Source organism: Brassica rapa, chromosome A03, assembly GCF_000309985.2.
Source record: "Brassica rapa cultivar Chiifu-401-42 chromosome A03, CAAS_Brap_v3.01, whole genome shotgun sequence".
Classification (NCBI taxonomy): Eukaryota; Viridiplantae; Streptophyta; class Magnoliopsida; order Brassicales; family Brassicaceae; genus Brassica; species Brassica rapa.
In genome coordinates, this window is record NC_024797.2 from 23,606,207 (window position 1) to 23,626,252 (window position 20,046).

General features: G+C 36.6%; 3 protein-coding genes and 1 non-coding gene across 4 annotated transcripts; 2 read left to right on the forward strand and 2 right to left on the reverse strand.

Annotated features, from left to right (window-relative positions):
• Positions 1–1,488: 1,488 nt before the first annotated feature.
• Positions 1,489–5,613, reverse strand: LOC103860822. Its single transcript, XM_009138490.3, has 7 exons — positions 4,672–5,613; positions 4,220–4,417; positions 3,540–3,812; positions 3,156–3,258; positions 2,909–3,027; positions 2,545–2,721; positions 1,489–2,414 (listed from the first exon to the last, which is right to left on the reverse strand). The coding sequence occupies exons 1-7, from the start codon at positions 4,954–4,956 to the stop codon at positions 1,620–1,622; spliced, it is 1,950 nt and encodes a 649-aa protein (XP_009136738.1). The 5' UTR covers positions 4,957–5,613; the 3' UTR covers positions 1,489–1,619.
• Positions 5,614–6,553: 940 nt separating this feature from the next.
• LOC103860824 lies at positions 6,554–12,183 on the forward strand. The gene is given in 6 exon segments (XM_009138491.3): positions 6,554–10,772; positions 10,774–10,837; positions 10,963–11,177; positions 11,255–11,429; positions 11,517–11,694; positions 11,762–12,183. Coding segments are annotated over 6 exon segments (1,113 nt in total). The 5' UTR covers positions 6,554–10,545; the 3' UTR covers positions 12,016–12,183.
• A 112-nt stretch (positions 12,184–12,295) lies between these two features.
• Positions 12,296–12,369, forward strand: TRNAT-AGU. The gene has a single exon. It is a non-coding gene; the product is annotated as a tRNA-Thr (tRNA).
• A 2,105-nt stretch (positions 12,370–14,474) lies between these two features.
• LOC103861146 lies at positions 14,475–16,385 on the reverse strand. The gene is made up of 2 exons (XM_009138852.1): positions 16,088–16,385; positions 14,475–15,808 (listed from the first exon to the last, which is right to left on the reverse strand). Exons 1-2 carry the CDS (start codon positions 16,383–16,385, stop codon positions 14,475–14,477), a joined length of 1,632 nt encoding a protein of 543 aa, XP_009137100.1.
• Positions 16,386–20,046: the final 3,661 nt, after the last annotated feature.

Consider the following 20,046-nt stretch of genomic DNA (forward strand, 5'->3'; position numbering starts at 1 on the left):
AGTTTTATGGAATCATAGATAATATTTCTGAAATCAGCTTGGTGGGATGGAAATTTAAAGGAAAAGAAAAGGATGTACCAAGTTCATCTGGTTACTAGTAGCTTGATGTTAGTGTAAGTATTGCGTGATATTGCTAATGCTTAGTATGCTCATTAGTAAAGTTTATGGAGATGAGTAAAACAGTTATATCTCCCTTTTCAGTTGCAATAAACACAATATAATTTATGTACAGTTGATGTTGAATGTAGGAAAGCTCATGAAGAGTGTAGGTAACACTCGAACTGAGTAATCTTAACCAATACCAGCAAAGTTAGAAGTATTTCCTCTTGTCCAAATGTAAGAAAACAAATAATTTTTTTATATATTTGTGTAATATGTTTGATTTTGTTTCTGCAAATTCAGCATACATGTTAAAAAATGTTAATTGATACAGTCTCCAAAGAGATTGGAAATATTACTTCTATATAAAGATTACTAGAGTTTGGTCTGTGTTAAAACGCAGCCTTGGCTTTGTTTCTTTTTTCTTGTTTAATTTAGTTTACAAAATTGGCAAAATGTTTTTAGAGAAGTTAAACTATTAGATTATATGTTCGGTTATTTAGGATGGTGTTGCTATTGTTTCTGATTTTATCAATGACAATAAGCTAATATGTTAATAATTAATACTTAACAAAAGTTTTTGTTATCAATAGCTAAACCCAGTTGCAATATTATTTGATTGGAACGCTTGAAATTGAAAACATTTTTAATTAACACATATATGGTTCATATATATGAAACAAATTTTATTAGTCTTACTAAAAAAAATGGGAGTAATATTTGGTAGATATTAATTATTATGAAATGGTCTTATTAAGACTTCTCTATAGTAGATAAAAAAATTAGAACTCTATTTTAATAGAGTAGATGAATAAACCTTTTTCAATCCCTTCTGATTGAGCTCATTCTGATTTTATATAAGTACAAACAAACAATTGTATTGTTTGCTTTATATTTGCAATATATTATTTTTATTTTTTCTTAATATTTCATTATATTTTGCTAGTATTTTGTAAAATGATATCTAAAACATATTTAAACTTTACAAAACATGTTTTATATATATCAAATAATATAATAAAATAATATGAAAGTTAAAGTTTCAACAAATTTAATTAATGTATATACAGCCAAATCAACTGTTTTTGATAAAAACTACATTCTCAAATAGAAAAAACTTGTAAATTAATAACTCTATAAAGTAAAAACATATCTTAATCCAAATATTATTAATTTATAGAGTTTTTGCTGTATAATTTTCTACCATTGCAAACTAATTAATTTTTATTAATTTGCAGTAATCTAATAAGAAATTTCGTATATGGTTAAATACTTAAATACCAAATTTCTTATATGTATACCAGCAAAACTGGGAATCTCTTACCTCTTGTCCAAATGCAAAAAACACAATACAATCCATGAATGAATATTAGAAGAGATGCCTTTTGATTACAGTAAGACTAAAATAATCACTATCAATTATTAGATAATATTATTCTTTACATCAAAAAAATAGCATGTAAATTAAACTGTGTATAAATATTAAACAATGTACAGTTGATGCTGAGTGTAGGGAAAGCTCATGAAGAATGCAGATCACACTCGAGCTCAGTAATCAAGAGTTCCATCATCTTTTTATACATTGGCATGTAATGATCATTGATCATTGTTCTCGATAGCCTCATCTTTCTGTACAATTCTCTTGGCGTCTCGTATAGTCTCACACGCTCCACCGTTGCCGTCCTTGTCCCCACCACCATTGCCTCATCATGCTCTGTTTCAGATTCTGTCTCTGTCACCGACACTATGTGCATTATCTTACCAGGCGGGTAGAACCGCTGGCTCTCTATAAAGTCAGACGACGATGCTGAAACTGGACTCTGGTTCTGTCCGTTGGAGGAGTCACTGCCTCCTGTAATGACAGTCTCTTCCTCTGTTATCTCCTTTGCTGCCGCTGCTTCTTCTTCCATGGCTCCGCTAGCTCTTTCCTTCTCCTGTCGAGTCAGCTCTTTGTTCAGTTCGTCCCATAGCTCACCTTCTGTCACGTCTTCTTCTACTGAAGATGTTTCAGTGATCACTTGGTCGATTGAGATCAACGGCTCTTCTTCTTCTTCTGGTTCAGAGTCGCTGCTGCTTGAAGAACAATGCTCTGTTCTCTTGTGAGCCTTTCGGTCTATCACTACGGTTTGAGCCAGTAGAGCTTCTGTGCTTCTTCTTTCGGGTATTATAGCAGAGGCTTCGGGCATGTCTGTGACTTTAGAGTTAAGCTGAGAGCTGATAGCTCTACGACGTGGTCCCATGCAAGACCATGACGAGAGAGAAGAACGAGTCTGCACGACGGCTTGCGCTACGTCCTGTGCACGCTTTAGCATGACCTGAACAAATTTTACAGCATCAATCATCACCATGACAAGAAAAAACGAATCCACCAATCTATACATTTAGTTGTTCAACATACGTAACCATTCACTCAGGAGATTAGTATTATAAACAGAAGATTTTTACCTGAGTGCCGCTTGAGACAGGCCGGAGAATCGCCCCAGCACCAGCCACTCTTGCTTTCGCACTGGCTATAGACGGCAAACGTGATCCTATGGCTGTTGCAGACCGATAAACGACACTAAGGACCCTGGTGTGCTCAACCTGATCACGCAGGTCATTTGACCATGAGGACGAGGTTACCTGCCAACATTTGAGAAAAAAGGTATCTTAGTTGTATAAAAACGGGCGTCCATTAGTGACACAATTGTTTAACATAGTATCTAATCTACTACGGTTATTAATTTATTATCAGGACAACATATAATGTGATGCACTGAAATGTAACATGTGACATTACCATCAGATAATGGCAAAGCATGTCACGTACCTCAGAACGAAGGTCATCTACTGACGCAGCAGAGAACGTTGGGACGAGATCAGATCCATTGATGATAGTAGTAATGAAATGCTTGCCTGACTCTGCTAAATCCCAAGTCATACAAGCAGCTGCGAGTTGTTCAAATAAAAATTCAGAGCTCAGCATACGATTTGCAACTCTCAGAATAAATTGATATATAAATAGCTTCGGCATTAGAATGAAAGGAGAGGAGATCATAACAGAATAATGGATGTACCTGGTGCAAAAGTGAAGCAAGTAGCGGAGGCAAACTCTTTTTGCTCCCTAAGAATATAGGTTAAAAGTGCAGCTGTCCCACCCCCAAGAGAATGACCCACGATCTGAAACAAAACATGCTCCTTAGAAACGAGTGATGCAGTAGATAAGAATATACAACAGCAAAGTGTTCTCAGGCCAAAATACATATCATTTGAAAAAGTTTCAATTATCTCTCTAACACGTATGTTTAAAGGAACTGAGTTTTGCACGTGAAAATCAGTTAAAAGTTAACTCCGATGACTGAGCATTTTACCATATGTAGGTTGCCTAGGTTATCTACACCTACTGGTATTAAAATCGATAGAATGCAATCCAGAAAGTAACGCTAAATACAGAGCATTACCTGAACCTTGTAACTAGGATTCTCATTAAGGGCCTTGATGAGGCACGGAACACTAAGTTTAGCAATCCAACGAGCTGCAGCAACCATTCCGCAATGTGCATAACCTAAAACTAAGTTGCTTAGACCACCATCATGCAACACTGAATGATGGAACGGGACCACTGCACCAGTTGCCGCTGTAAGTGTATCTTTGATGCTATGAGTGCCACGTATCAGTAGCAGGAAACATTTTGAATTGGTATCACGTATGATCGTGAAGGCAGGCTGCAAAATCTACAGGACCCAAAAACCAACTGATCATGGATCCGGAAATATTTAAATAAAAATTAAACAGAACTCGCAAAGTATAAAAATGCCAACCAGACAAAAACAATTGGCGCTGATCTATTTTCAAGCTTCCCCTTGATTTTAATTTCCATGTTGACCAGCATGATGGTCGTTATATCAAAGAAAAAAAAAATCTACTAATAAAACTCTTCCTAGCAACTAAGTCCAACGTTTAATACTGAAGACCAATCATTCTGAGGAAGATATATTATTATCTCCCAAAACACACATTCCTAAGAGAAGTTATCCAAATAGTGCTTAAGTAGTTGGAAAGAAAGCACATAGTTACCCTAAACAAGCTAATCATCACGAGTAATAGCAAGAAGGAAAAATATCAAATAGAAATGACATACCCCAGCTTTAGGCTTCTGAAGAAGGACATCATCATGAGAATAACCAGCAGTCTCGAGAAACACAGGAAAAGGCTTCTTGGAGAAAAGCATACAGAGAGTCAAAAACCTCAGCAACTCCGTCAACTCCATGATGATCTCTGGTCCTTTTAACTCTACACAATTACTTCCAGCATAAACACTAGCACTCGAAAAGTTTCCCTGAGAGAAAAAAAACATGTAAGCAAGCAATGTCTCTAAAAAGAAATACACTTTCCACTGTAAACAGCTAAACTACACATAACTATTCACTAGTCATTAAATTACATGCAGGAGCCACACCACAAAGATGCAAGAACTACTTAAATAAAAAACAAATCTTTTACATATATAATAATAATAGAAAAATCAAGCGAGCTTTGCTCAATTATGAAATTGAAGCCTTAAGATGGAGGTAGAGATGAGGAGGTGCGAACCTGCCTACGCATCAAATAGTTAATACCAAAAGCCAGATCGGCGATGGGCCATTTGCCCAGCGTCTCCGAATACGTAAACCGTAACGTCTCCGACAGAGTCGAAATAGTCTCGAGCCAAGTCGCCGGCGCTTGAGCCGGCCTCCTCACGATCCTCCTCCTTCCGGATCTCCCCGATTTACCCAGCTCCGAATCGTCCTCCCCGTCTCTCGCCCACACGATCCGCCGCCCCAGTAGATACAGAACCACCACTGCTCCCGTGGCGGTCACCATTGCACCCGCCGCCATCTCCGATCAACGAAAATCGAGAAACTTCAAAATCCAATTCAATTTCACTCCTCTCGCAGATTCAATGGATTATTATATAACCCTCGCTGAAACGAAACGACGAAGAAGATTGTTCAACAGGAATCGAAGCTCCGATTTGGGGGCATTCATTCATGGAACGTTGCGCAGAGAAGAAGGAGAAAGCGAGGATCGTTATGATTCCATGAATTTGTTTTTTTACTCTTTTTTTTCGAAGGTCGAAATTACTTAAAAGGTTATGAACACGTCAGCATCTTGGTCGGGTGATTCAGGGGTGTTTTCGTCATTAACAACGTACGTGGCTTTCTTGGTGATGAGTAGGTAATCCATTTAAGGTTAAGTCCAAAGGATGCAAGGAAGAAGAAGGCACGTTTGGAATTTAGATTTGTTGCATCTGCTTAAAGCGATTCCAATTCGGATTATCACTCTAATCAAGGATTAGATACTGATTGATGATTATCACTCCACAAACCATTATATAATCGCGTTAATGGTGGTAGATGGATGGACACGATTGCTTTTGAGTACAAAACTATATGTTTCTTTTCTTGTCTAGTTTGTTGTGTATATTATAATAAACCAAACAAAACCTTTGTTGCTTTCACGACTTTGCATTCCAATTTATATATATCTTTAAAGGTTTTTTTTATCGGCATGTTTAAAGTTTAGTTATAGAATGATGTAACTTTGGAACACTAATACAAGAAAAAAAAAACATGAGGATGAATGGCTCACAGTAAGAGAGAGAAAAGAGAGAAAAGTAAATCTCAAACCGGGCTCGGTGGTCGGCCGGCGCGTGAGCGTCCGTGCCGCCGCCGGAGCTCTTGTTCCTTCAGTTAAAAAGCTCAGTGTGTCGTGTAATATCTCCGGGAGGCGGAGGCTCTCACAGATCCGTCGCCGCCGGTTTTGTCTCCGTGGCGGGGAAGCTTTCTCAGTTCCGACGTCATCGGTTTTAGTCTCCGGGGGGTGAAGGCTTCTTCAGCCTTGCGTCGCCGGCTTCGTCCCCTAGTATGTAGGGTTTAGTTTAAGATCTAGTGTTTTCTTTTTTTCTGGGTTGGTTTTTTTGTTTCGGCGGTTTGTGTTTTCGTCGGAGGACAGTGAAGTGCCCCGTTGGAAAGGGCGATGATGCATGTGACGACTTTGCTTTGGGTGTTATGTGGTTAATGGTGGTGGATGTGATCTCGCCGCGGCGATTGATCCTTCCCGATACTAGATCCCAAAGACGGTTTGAGGTGTAAGAGAGTCGGAGCGATGAAGCTCCGGTTGGCCGGGGGATCCGTTGGTTTGGATCTCCGGTGTCGATGGAAGCGGTGGTGACGCGTTGGCTTCGGGACACGTGTACCCTCGTCGGCGAGGATGTTAACACGTGTCCAAGCAAAGCGGCCGAAGCAATCTGCCTTAGGTCACTAGGGTTTTCCAAGTTGGGCCGAAGGTCTGGGCCCAATTGGGGATTGGGTGTGCCCGTTTAATTGTCTTGGGCTTTAGTGTTTTTCTTTGTACTGGGCTTGGCCCGTTTTATTAATTAAAATCATCCAGTTGGAAAAAAAAAAGAATGGCTCACAGTACAAAACGGATGTGTTTTTATTTTTATATGTCATTCTAGGTTTTTTTTACACAAGTTAAAGACATCACTAAATTTATTGTAATACACAACTTGAAGAGTCAAAGATGCAATTTGAAGAAGTCATTTCAGTAAAACAAACTTTGTTATGTATAATCCCTATGGTGTGTAATATTCACAATTAGATATCTTGTTAAAATATGTTACTTTAGATATCTCATTAAAATATGTATGTTTTTAATCTATATTATTATTTGCAAAGTGATTTTTGGCATTTGAGATTTCATGTTAAAAATTAAAATGATTAATATTGTTTATACTTAAATGAATAAAATACATAAAGTAGCCGCAAAATAAAAATGAATTTTAACTTTTGATTAGATAAGTAACTAAAATTAATAGTAATAAGAATTATTCAAAATTTTAAAATACATTGTTAAATAAAAAGATAATTTCTATATATATTGTGTTGTTATCTGAAAAAAAAATTTTTAATAAAAATTTAAAAATTAAAATTGAAAATATATAATTAATATTAATCAATAAATTTTTAAATTTTATATGACTAAAAAGAGGATATTTAGTGATTTTAAATATTGGATGTATAATGAATATAGTGTAGAAGAAAAACATTATAATAAATAAGAAATTTCAGATTAAAACATAAATAAAAATTAAGATAATTTCAATATATATATATATATATATTATGTTGTTATCTGAAAAATATTTTAATTAAAATTTTAAAAACTAAAAAATCATAACTATATTAATCAAGCAAAAGTCTTGATCTTATATAACTAAAAGAGGATATTGAGTAATTTTAAAGATTTATTTATGTATACTAAATACAATGTACAAAGAAATTTTTTTTTTAAAAATAGAGACAATTAGTTAAATATACCTAACGGAAGTCCATATTTGCTAACTACACACGGATTGATGTTAATGGTATGGTATATGGCATTTAAGCCATGAGTAGACAATTTTACTCATCTATAGTGGTCAAAGTTTTTGCTATCAATTCTGACGCGACATAAAGCAAAAATGTGTCAGTTGAATAAAGTGGTGTTTAAAGTCATAAATTTACAGCTGGAGCGTTTTTAACCACTTTATTTATATCCATATTTACAATTATATTATTTACGAAAATAAACTAATGGAAAAAATAATTAATAATATGGTTATAACAATATAAAAAGAATTACTAGGACAAACTATATCTCTACACAACGACCAAACAAATTATCTCTCCACCACGATATAACAATATGACTAACTCATTTCTATATGATATTTATAATTTCGCCAAAAAGATATATGTCCTGCAAATTTCTCTTCATTAGTCTCAATTTAGAAAAACTACGAGCATATGAAAAGAAATATATCTCGGGATCTTCCAATCTGTCTAACAACAACGACAACACGTAAAGGTTTGACTAATGTAATTTGTAACCGTTTAGACATAGTATTATATATGGTCTAACATAGCATGTACCCGATAACAAATTATATATCAGCTAACATAACATGTACCACGTAACAAAATCATTTAACGGTTTCTTATATCAAATAATATATCAGATAGAACATGTACCAGGTAACAAAAATGTTATCAGGTAACAAAATTTTTATCAGATAACAACAAGTCTATGGCATACCAACCATTTATTAATAATTTGATATCAAACTATTTATAAGCTAAAATAACATGTACCATGTAACAAACTAATTTATCAGATAATAAACAATTTATCAAAAAATGTATCAACTTGCAAACCATGTATCTACCAATTTATCAAATAACAAACCATGTATGAAACAATGTATAAGTCGACAAACTATTTACCAAAACATTTATCAGCTACTAAATTAAAGAGAAATTATTAACAAATATTTTATAACATCTTATTTACTTCGAAAAAATACCCATGATCTTCCCAAAATTTAATTAAACTCATAATTTAAAAATTATTATTCGAATTTGAAAATATCCATAATCTTTCCAAAGTTAATTAAACTCATAATTTGAAATTATTAATGAGAAGAGATATGGGAACATAAGCTAGGAACAATATAGATTATATGATTATATCTTGTCGAACGGACATCATCAATGCAGAACCTCGTTTCAGTTCGAGTTAATAATTGTTCCATGTCCACGAGACTGACAACACTTTTAACTGCGTAGAGTTGAGTTTAGGGCTATTATGGTTTTGAAATTATTAATCAGAGAGCATGAGTAATTTGCCAATATAGATGTCTGATAGGTATACACATACACCAATTAACTCAAAAAATATAATATGTAGAAATTCACAGTTTTTATCATTATAACTTTTTAGTTAGTAATATATATATTAATCAGTAAATATAAAGTATTTATATCCGCATGTGCGGACAAAACACCTAGATTATTATATACATAATAACTTTAAGTAAATTGATGTTACAATTTAAAACTGAAAGTATATCAAAACTATATATTATATAATTAAATTTTGTTAGGAAAAATATCTCTGAAATTTTAAAATGCTAGTCAGAACCTAGTATTTTGTCAAAAATAACATTATTACCTTCACATTATTGTATAACCAAAATCTTATTATATTTTTCAAATCATATAATTGTTATTGAAGTCGAATATAACTGCAAAACCGATTCTCGCCATAAAATTTTCTACTACCAAATCAACTAACAAAATCCATCAATCTCCAACTTAATACTTGTTCTGAAACGCGGCCGAGTAGGCACGTAATCGGCCAAGTACTCGTGAAACGTGAGCTCACCGAGGCGAGTTGAGCCAATACGGTTGCCTTCAACGCCATACCGATTCTTGACCGCAGAAAGCGTGGTTTAACATTACGCGGCCGTTGAAACGTGAAATCATGTGACCCAAAAATCGGTCATTCTACGTTTATACACAATCTTCTTCTCTCTTTTCCGACAAGACAACAAAAGTTGTGATTGCTTTTCCTCAAATTCACTTAATCGAAACCAAATCACCAGAATCAAGCTCATCCATCACTTGCAAATCCAAATTGAAGCAGATTCAGGTAAAAACCAACCAACTGCTCAAAGTACGGTGAGCTGTGACTGTCGGTGGCTTGGCTTCGTCGACCTCGAACATGGATGAAATCAATTGAGTTCTTTTGGAATTTGAAAATTAAAGGAAAAAACAGAAAGTAAAATCCAGAAAAGTCGAGCTATTACATGATGCTATGGTTATCATCACTCGTCTGACCGATCATGTCCTTTTTGTGTGTGTGTGTGCTAACACCGATCATCTCCTTCTCTTCATATTCCACAATCTGATGTATCCTTTTGGGCTTTACTAGTCTCCTCCAAATCATCTATTGGACCAAACAATCAATTATATATGTACAACCCATTTCCACAAACTAAAGTCTCCAAAAGCTTATTTTTTGTTGTTTCAATATCATTAGAGTGGCTAGTGGTCTTATATTGCTTTTGTAACTCTTACCGTATAAGTAAGAGGATAGTTTAATGATAATACAGATGATGTAAATAAGTGAGAGGCTAGTTTTTGTTCTATAAAATCGAGCAATATTACTGTGTATATACAAATTGATGACTAAAGATAAACATGAATGCACAAAATCAATACATTTACATGGGACATAAAAATTTATTTTACATAAACATGTATTATGCATAAAAATTGGTAATACACATATAAATAGAGCATAAAAGTACAAAAATTTCTTCCCCGCCTACTCCTTTATTTTTTCCCGATTTTTCAATAAATCGATAGGCTCTAGTGTGCCGCACGCGTAGCGCCTAGCGAGTTTCTGAACAAGGCTTAATACTCGAAGATCTTATACTTAATCCACTAAAACAAAAATCTTAAAACCCTAACAACACAACCCTTTAATTTTCAAACTGCTCTCTCTTGATAGACAAAGAAGAAGAAGACAACGAATACTCCCAACACAAAAAGACGCATACGATCCCCGCAACTACTTTCCTCTTCATCGCCGGCCTGAAGAATGTCGACAGCCCGTAGGATCCGCGGCGAGAATCGGTTCTACAACCCTCCCGCGATCAGGAAACTGCAACAGGAGCGCGAGAGGAAGAGACTCGAGGAGCAAGAGGCGCAAGAGAAGAAGAAGGCCACCAAGGAGATAACACTCGATCGACAGAAGAAAGAGGAGGAGAAGCGTCCTTTACCCTCTCCCGACGAGTGCTCCACTTCCGATTGCTCTGTTCCGGGTCGGGTCTAATTTGGGGCGGTTTCTCGATTGCACCACTCCCGTCGTTCGAACCCACTACTTGCCTTTGGTAATTTTAAAGATTGTTTCTTTCTGATTTTCACGACTTGGGTTTGTGTTAGTATTGGTTAAAGATCGTTCCTTTATTGTGATTCTTCAAGTTTGATGTTTTTTTTTTTTGATTGGTTGGTTCAGACAAGCACCAAGGGTTGGAGAACTCGTGGACCGGAGTTCTGTTCTTACTTCTTGCTGAATGATTTGTGGGATTCGTTCGAGGAGTGGAGTGCTTACGGTGTTGGAGTTCCTCTTCTCTTGAATGGAGTTGATTCTGTTGTTCAGTATTATGTTCCCTATCTCTCTGGGATTCAGCTTTATGAAGACCCATCAAGAAGAGCCTCTGCGAGTAGGAAGTGAGTTCTTATCATTTGGATCTAGAGAACTGAAATAGGCAAAACTGTTTTGTTTTAATGTGTGTGTTGTTTAACAGGAGAGCTGGGGAAGAAAGTGATGGTGATTCGTCTAGAGACATGAGCACCAATGGCTGCAGAGTCTCTTTGGAGGAGAAGCCATATTTTGGATCGTCCAGTGATGCTCCTGGTGATCTCGTCTTTGAGTATCTTGAAGCCGCCATGCCATTTGGCCGTGAACCATTGACTGACAAGGCAAGTTTTTTTATTATCTTTTGCTTATAACATTGAACACAAGTACAAACGTTATGTTATGTCTTATAATTATCTTTAAAATTGCAGATATCAAATCTGGCATCACAGTTTCCAGCACTCAGAACATACAGGAGCTGTGATCTATCGCCTTCGAGTTGGGTCTTTGTTGCTTGGTACCCGATATACCGAATACCGTTAGGTCAATCTTTACAAAACCTCGACGCTTGCTTCTTAACATTCCACTCCTTATCCACACCCTCTCGAGGTAAGCCCATCTTCGCATACACATATGAAACGCATTTCTAAAACAACAATTATATCAATTTTGTAAGGTACAAGCAGCAATGAGAACGGTCAAAGCTCAAGCAAATCGGTAGCACCATCGAAGAAGGTTACGTTGCCCACTTTCGGTCTGGCGTCTTACAAGTTCAAGATGTCTGTGTGGAGTCCAGAGAGCGACGTGGAAGAGAGCCAGAGAGTCGTGGCTTTGCTACGAGAAGCTGAAGAGTGGCTGAGGCGGTTGAAGGTTATGTTGCCGGACTTTAGACACTTCGTAACGCATAGTGGTGGTTCGGCTTGGAGGTGATGATAGCTTTTATTATAGTCATTTCTGAAATCTGAACTAATTAAATAAAAAGAGTGATACTTCTGAAGGGACGTGATAGTTTTGTACAGACATCGATACTACATTTTGTTATGTTACTGTGGAGGCTTTTTGTTATGTAATTGATACGTATTTGAAAGAGTTATTAGAGGGAGCTTTCTCGTTCGTATCATTATCGGTGTTTATTGTATTGTTGAAGATTGTTGAAATTTGTTTGTTATATTTATTTTTTCTTCGTGTAAGCAGTAACTGTAACCAAGAAGCTCTCGTAGCTCAGTTGGTTAGAGCACCCGTTTAGTAAGCGGGAGGTCTTGAGTTCGACTCTCAACGAGAGCAGAGCAATATTTTGATTTTTCTCTCTATTTACACTTTTGCTTGCCCCTTCTTTTTGTTTGTTTGTTTATAAAGCTGGTATTGTTTCCTTTCTTGTAGAGTTGCGTACAACAATTGTCATTCTTTTGAATTTGATAACCACGTACCGACATACGTACAGCCTCCTCTTCTTCGGACAGACCATGACATCTCAAACGTCATTTATTAATTAGCCAAAATTAAGACTTTATAGAGAGTTGGGGATCCATAATGCAAAACGTCAATATCAAGAAAAAGTTAAGTCAGAGATAGTTTCAATTGGCTAAAGAGGGGGTGGGTGGGGGGGGGGGGCTGGTGGATTCACATGTGAATGTAATGGTTTGAAAAACTCTTATCCACTTACTATCGACACGTTGCAGCACGGGGAAGCTCCTCTTCAAATTGACACTACAACGACTATTTCAATTTTGTGGTCACTAACTTCGAGTTTTTTTTTAACAACGTCCTGGATAACCGAAAAAAATAATTGCATCAAAAACTATTTATCAATTACCTAAATAAACTATTTTTCAAATCATAAATTTGATTTGTTGGAAATTTATGATATATAATGAATTATAATTAAAGATGCTATGAAATTGTTTTGGAGGAACTTTTGAGATTTATCAGATGATGTTGTGGGAGAAGGGAAGATGGCATGGGAGATGATTGACGGGGAACTTCGTGGATGCTAAATTTCAAATGAGTACGCAATTCAACTGCTAGAAAATAAACATGTATTTTCGGATCTATATCGTTTCTTTCAACTTCTGATTTGTTGTATCCTTTATATACTAAAACGCAAGTCGCCTGGCGAATCAGAACTAAGCACGTGGCAAAGTTGTGAAAAAAAATCAGCTAAATGAAATAATGGAAAATTTTGAGCAGTTACACAAATGTGAAAAGCAAAAGTAAAAATAAAAACTTTAACCAACAAAAGAAAATCTTACGATTTAAACTGAAAAAAAAATCCCTAAATTCTCTCAGATCACTACCTCCACGTTGAAAGGAAAATCATGGCATCTATATAACTGTTTTATTTTCTGTATAATTCTAGACAACTAATTTGCTTCTTTTTTGTTTCTTTTCTCTCTCTTTTTTTATTCATAGTTTTCGTGTACTTCATCACTTTCACTTTTTGCAGAGGGATTTTAAATGGAGCAACATAATAGAAAATCATAGCATTGTCAAACAACAATTGAGGTAATAATAAGTATATAAGACTGTTATATAAGGTATTTTTAAGGTAGATAATAATACTTTTCCTTTCTTTGACAAAAACCAGAAAGATTGAGTATTTACAAATTTGTTTTTTTTTTCCAAGGCTTATTCCTAGGAAGACAAGAAGACAGTGGACGTGAGAATTTTGATATTATTCTTTCAGTTAACTATGGTAAACTTTCAATGTTTTGAGTTTTTTCAGTGAGAATTTTTGGTTTATTATATTTATTACAAGTCAAAAGAAAGGCTATGCCATCTCTTACTACTGAGAAATGTGAAGACGACATTGGTAATCATAACTGTAAGTTGTTACAATTTACTGTATACATTGGTTCGACTGTGGTTTTAAAAATTATGATTATCTGTCTTCTTTGTTATGTTGACTTTGTCATTTTTACATGTTAGTTTCGTTAATCAATTTGCATCATACATTTTCAATTTTCATGTTATATAGTGGTAGGATACGTGTGAATTAAAAAATAACATTCTGTGTTTTATTGAATTTGAAGATAAGATAATAACACTTAAAAGGCAAATAATTGTTTAAGCGGATAAAGAATTAGACTAACTAAAGGAAGATAAAAATGTTGAAAATATATGTATATATGTAATTATTATTTTTGACCATATATGTAAATGTAATTATTATTTTTATGCTAAAATATTTTTATTTTTCTACTATACTTTATTTTGCAATATATATAAAAAGGAATTAACCATCCGCGCAATAGCGCGGGCAAATACTAGTACTTTCATAAAACAATAACATATCTATGATAACCCTAGAATAACTAAACGAGAATGCTCTCCTGCAAGATTTCTTTTTTTTTTTGATCAAACCTTACTTCATTTAAATCATAACAAAGTTTTTACCCCAAAGGGGTGGAGTTCACAAGGTCAGACAGAGCTCCTTTGGCGAGCCTATCGGCTGCAACATTACAACGATGAGGAACGAAATTAAAAGAGATAAAAGTAAAGGATCTACTCAACACGTTAACATCATGGAGGATTCCTTTGAGTTCGTTCACAGACGTGTTTCCTGTGAGCTGATTGATCAGGGATTTAGAGTCTGAAAAACAGACCAGTTCCTGAATTCTTTGAGATTTTGCAGCTTCCAGAGCTGCCTTAAGTGCCAGAGCTTCAGCGATTAGCGCCGACCCGACGACCTCCTGCGACGTCGTTCCTTCAAAGATGGTGGTACCTGCTTGAGTTGTGCAAAGCCATCCCATTCCACCTGCGCAAGAAACTGGCTGCCATGCTGCCTCAGAAAAGCAGATCATAGCATTTGGTTGATTTTGTTGGTGAAGATCACTCGGGGTGTAGTCTTTAGGCGAAGCAGTATTTTTCCTTTCCTTTTTCTCCATAGCATCCTGCCATTCTTTGGCACATTTGATAGCTTTAACTAGTACCTCTGCTTCTGAGAAAGACTTATCTTCAAACAACAACTGATTCCTGCTAGTCCACAACAACCACATGATCCAAGGGTGAAGTGGAACGGTTACTCCACTTGGAGGGAGATTAATCATTCGAGTGCAATCTTGTAAGAGCTGCCCTATGGAGGTTCCTGCAATGTGATTCGGGACACACAAGGCCGGAACAGAGTCCCAGATCCTTTTAGCAAACGGGCAGTAGAATATGACATGTTGTATTGATTCACTCTCCCCGCAGCGCTTGCATCTTCCATCCACTTGGATGCCACGTTTTAAAAGTGTTTCTCCTACTGCCAGTGCATTATTTTGCACTTTCCACAAGAAGTTTCGAAGCTTGGGAGAACAATTCATATTCCACACACATTTGCTCCAGTTGAAACCCTCGTCCCTTCCCTTCACATTAACTTTTGCCAGAGCATAACCTGATTTGGTTGTGTAGTTCCCTTCTTTCTGGTATAGCCAGGTCAATGTATCTTCCATCTCCAAAGTACTTGGCACTAGTTTCCGAATTTGAGCCTCATACTGAGGGAGGTGAACCTTTATTTTCTCCACATTCCATAAGGTCGAATTTGGGAGAAAGAGGTCACTAACCAGCATGTTATGTGCTTCACTGGTGCGGGGGCCTATAGTGCAGAGTGGTTGGGTTGTCGACAGCCAGTTGTCGCTCCACACTCTGATTATACATCCATTTCCCACAACCCATCCCAGTCCCTTCTTCAGAATGTCACGGCCTGCAAGAATCCCTCTCCAGCCATGGGACGCAGAGTTTGGGGCTGAACAATCAAGAATCCCATCAGAGAGACAATATCTATTAAGGAAAGTTCTACCAAGTAAGGAGGAAGGATATTTCAGCAGGCGCCAAGCATGTTTCGCCAATAAGGCATCGTTGAATACTTCGATTTCCTTAAAACCCAGGCCTCCTGCGCCTTTAGGAAGAGTGAGTCTCTCCCACGACACTCAACATATTTTTCACAGTTCCGGCTTCATGTCCCACCAAAATCGCGTTAGAACAGATTGAATCTGTTTGCAAAGCGATTTGAGAAGTTTGAAACATGACATAGCATAAGTTGGTAATGCTGATAGAACCGCTTTCAAGAGGCCCATCTTCCCCGCTCCCGAGAGATAACGTGACGTCCAGCTCTGAGCTTGCTTTCTGATTCGGTCTACTATACTTGCGAAGATGTCTCTCTTCTTCCTCCTGAAATGCTCCGGTAATCCCAAATATTTCCCGATGCCTCCTTCGTTAGTGATGTTCAGCTCACGTTTTACTCTTTCTTTCGCTGCTTTAGATGTCTTAGAGGAGAAGGTTACAGCTGATTTTGTCCTGTTGATGCATTGCCCCGACGCCATCTCGTATCTCTTGAGGATAGATACTAATGTCTCACAGCTGGTAGAAATTAGATTTTCCGAAGAACATCGTATCATCCGCAAATAACAGATGGTTGATCGGTGGGCATTGTCTTCCTATTTTGACTCCCGGCATTGATCCATTTACGAGGGCTTGTTGACAAAGCCCCGAGAGCACTTCCGTGCAGAGGATGAACAAATATGGGGACAGCGGGTCACCCTGTCTTAAACCCCTCGAAGGTATCACTCTTCCCTGAAGCCCACCATTAATGAGGAAAGAATATGATACCAAAGTCACACATGCCATGATCCAAGCCGTAAGAGTGGGGTGGAAGCCCAATCGTGTCAAAACTTCTTGTAGGAAGCGCCACTCTATCCTGTCGTAGGCCTTGCTCATGTCCGTTTTAACGGCTATCGAGACATGCTTAGTTGCACCCGATCGTCGGAGATAATGTAAGATCTCATGAGTGATCAAAACATTGTCCGAGATAGCTCTACCTGGGACAAAGGCAGACTGTGATGGAGAGATGATTGAGTGCAGAAGCGGCTGGAGTCTCTTCGATAAAAGTTTTGCAATTATCTTGTAGTGCGTGGTGCACAACGCTATTGGCCTATACTCCGAGACTTTCTTTGCCGTCGTAGTTTTGGGGATGAGTCTGACATGTGTTTCATTCTGCCTCGGGTTCAAGTGGCCAGAAACGAAGAAAGACTTGATATCTGCGTATATGTCATCCCCAATGATATCCCAAAACGACTGGTAAAAGCCTGCTGAGAAGCCGTCAGGTCCCGGGGCTTTGTCCGGGTTTATCGCAAACACCGCTGCTCTCACTTCTTCCTTTTCAGGTATCGCAATCAGTTTCTCATTCGCTTTAGGAGAGATATTTGGCGATAGCGCTTCCTGTACTACCGTGTTTTCCACAACAATTCCAGCTTTGAACATGTTATTATAGAACATGGAGAAGGCCTTGACAATTTGTTGTTCCTCGTAGAACACTTGCCCCTCTTCATCTTCCACAACCGAGAATTTATTTCTTGCTCTCCTTTCCCGTGTAACCGCATGGAAAAACTTAGAATTTTTATCACCTTCATGGAGCCACTGGATCCGGCTCCTTTGTCTCCAAAATGCCTCCTCTTCTGCTTACATCTCATCTAGTTTTTGTTGCAGTTGTTGGATGAGAGTTATGTCTGGTACATAGTCCGACAGGGCTCTCTCTAACTTGTTCTGATTTAGGATCATCTCCTCTTTGCAGCTTGCAGCCTGGTTTTTTGTCCAGTCGATTAGATTTCTTCTGATCCTACAGATTTTGGAGATCACAGAGTCTTGTGTTTCTTTCCAGGTAGTCTCCACCAGCTGTCTGATTTCCGGCTTGGAGCTCAAACGTCTATCATACCTGAATATCCCCTTCTTTCTCTTCAGGTTGAGGTCAAAATGTGTGAGAATTGGTCTATGATCTGACCCCTTAAACCTGAGATATTCACTTCGTGCGGCTGGGAACATCTCAAACCAGTCTACGTTTGCCATTGCTCTATCGAGTCTTGACTGGATAAAGTGAGAATATCTTGTTCCTCTCCACGATAGGGAGTTTCCTGAGAATTGAAGATCCTATAGTCCATTCTTTGCAACAAAGTTCCGGAACGATAGGAATGATCCTTCCCATCTCAAAGGTCCACCCACCTTTTCCGAGTTATCAAGAAGATCATTAAAGTCTCCCGTAAGGAGCCACGCAGTATCTTCTCTCTGCGCTCCTATGGTTGATAGTTCTTCCCAAAACTTTGCTCGGTTTTCTTGATGAGGGGCACCATAAATGTACGACACAAAGAAGGATTTATCATTATGAGTGATTTTAGTGTCGATTACATTAGCAGTAGCCAAAAGAACCTCTAGTTGAACGTTATCTTTCCACGCTAAAGCTAGCCCTCCGCTAAATCCTTCAGGTGGCACCGTAAAGATATTCTTGTACTCCGTTCTTCTGTAGGTTTTATAAACCTCCTCATCCTTGTTTTTTGTTTCCATCAGGAACATTATGTCAGGGGAATTCTTATAGCGTAATTCCCATAAGGTCAGGGAAATCCTATAAGATTTCTAACGCTATGTTTTTATGAACATTTTTAACGCCCATGTTAAAAAGAAAGATAATTAGATAGTTGAAATTATGGGAGAATAATAGTTCTAGAAACGTTACCAAGCACAAACATACACACGTTTGGAATAAAGAAGGTTTTCAGAGAGAAGAGAGGCTATAGCTCTTCAGATGGCTACTCCAATCCACGAGATTGGAATTGATCTAGAAGATTTTGATAAGGAGATGGAAAAAATATATCTCTGACATAGGATCATCATCTCATCTGTTCCATATTTTGATAGGGGATGGACAAAATAAGAGTTAATAACTTTTGTATGTGTGTTAATGCAAATTATTCAAGCCATCTGTTATAAACTAAAGATTAGTATAATTTAGTGTATGTGTTATGCATGGATAATATAAATTTAAAATCCCGAGGGTAAGTGAGAAGGTTAAACTCAAAAGTTCTAAACAATATCTTTGTTGATTACCTTATATAATCCTTTTTGAAAAGCTTTATATATAATCTAAGCATTTGTCCTCCATGAATACAATTTTTTTACCAAGTTGTATTCCAATATGAAATATTATACATCTTGATATTTTTGTTGACGAATAATTAACGAGCACAAACCTATATGCATATACATGTAGTGTTGTTAGAAGATGAGCTGCCTTTTAATCATATGCTTGAATGTGCCTTGTTGTATTATTATGTGTTATCTAAAAGAAAGCATATATTATATGGTATTTTGCCCATTAATATAGTACATACAGGTCATAAACTCTCAAGATAGAAGGCATGACAAAAAAAAGGCATGGCTTATATAAGTTTATGATGCAATGGACATAGAACTGAATTTTCAGAGTAGAGTTTGGTAAAGTCTTTCATTCATTCGAGCATCATTATTCAGAATATTTTAATATAAATTTACCATTAATTATTTAATATTTAATTTATTTTCCAAAGTTTGAGAAATTTGTGTTGAAACATAAGTTTTGAAACTCTTAAAATATTAATATAAAATATTAAGAGGATGCAAGAAAATATATAAAAGTAAAAATATTACTTTTTCCAACAAAGTAACAAGGTTGGAGAAGAAGGATAATTATATTAATTTCATAATTTGTTAAGATTGAATTTATAATGAGTAATTTTATGTTTTCATGTATGAGCTGGATCCACGCACTAAGGGTCTCTGGACCCACTTCTTACTCAATTCTTATAAGTTCGTACCCCCAAAGTCTAAAATAATATAACATCAGCTCCACATATTTCGTTATCTTACTAAAACAGCCTATGTTAATATGTTCCAAGTATCAGTTGTGTTAGATATCTAGAGTACTTTCTAACGGGAGTTGTACCCATTAGAGTTCTAAACCTACTTGCATGTATATATATGTATATGTTTAGAATCCTAATGAATATAATTTTCCATTAGAAGTGCTGTTAAATTGTTTTTACAACAAACTATGCTATGTGTGTTGCATAAGAGTATGAAATATACACCAAAATATTTATATTTATTTTCCTTCTATTATTAAAGAACATAATTAGAAAATTAAAGTATATTCATATCTCCATACTACAAAGAATAGTT

Coding starts and splice junctions, on each gene's coding strand:
- LOC103861146 (XM_009138852.1), bottom strand. CDS start 16,385: ATGGCGTCGGGGCAATGCATCAACAGGACAAAATCAGCTGTAACCTTC. Junction 15,809..16,087: donor ACCAACTTATGCTATGTCAT/GTTTCAAACTTC, acceptor TTGATTGTTCAG/CCCCAAACTCTGCGTCCCAT.
- LOC103860822 (XM_009138490.3), bottom strand. CDS start 4,956: ATGGCGGCGGGTGCAATGGTGACCGCCACGGGAGCAGTGGTGGTTCTG. Junction 4,418..4,671: donor ACTATTTGATGCGTAGGCAG/GTTCGCACCTCC, acceptor TTTTTCTCTCAG/GGAAACTTTTCGAGTGCTAG. Junction 3,259..3,539: donor ATCCTAGTTACAAGGTTCAG/GTAATGCTCTGT, acceptor GTTTTGTTTCAG/ATCGTGGGTCATTCTCTTGG.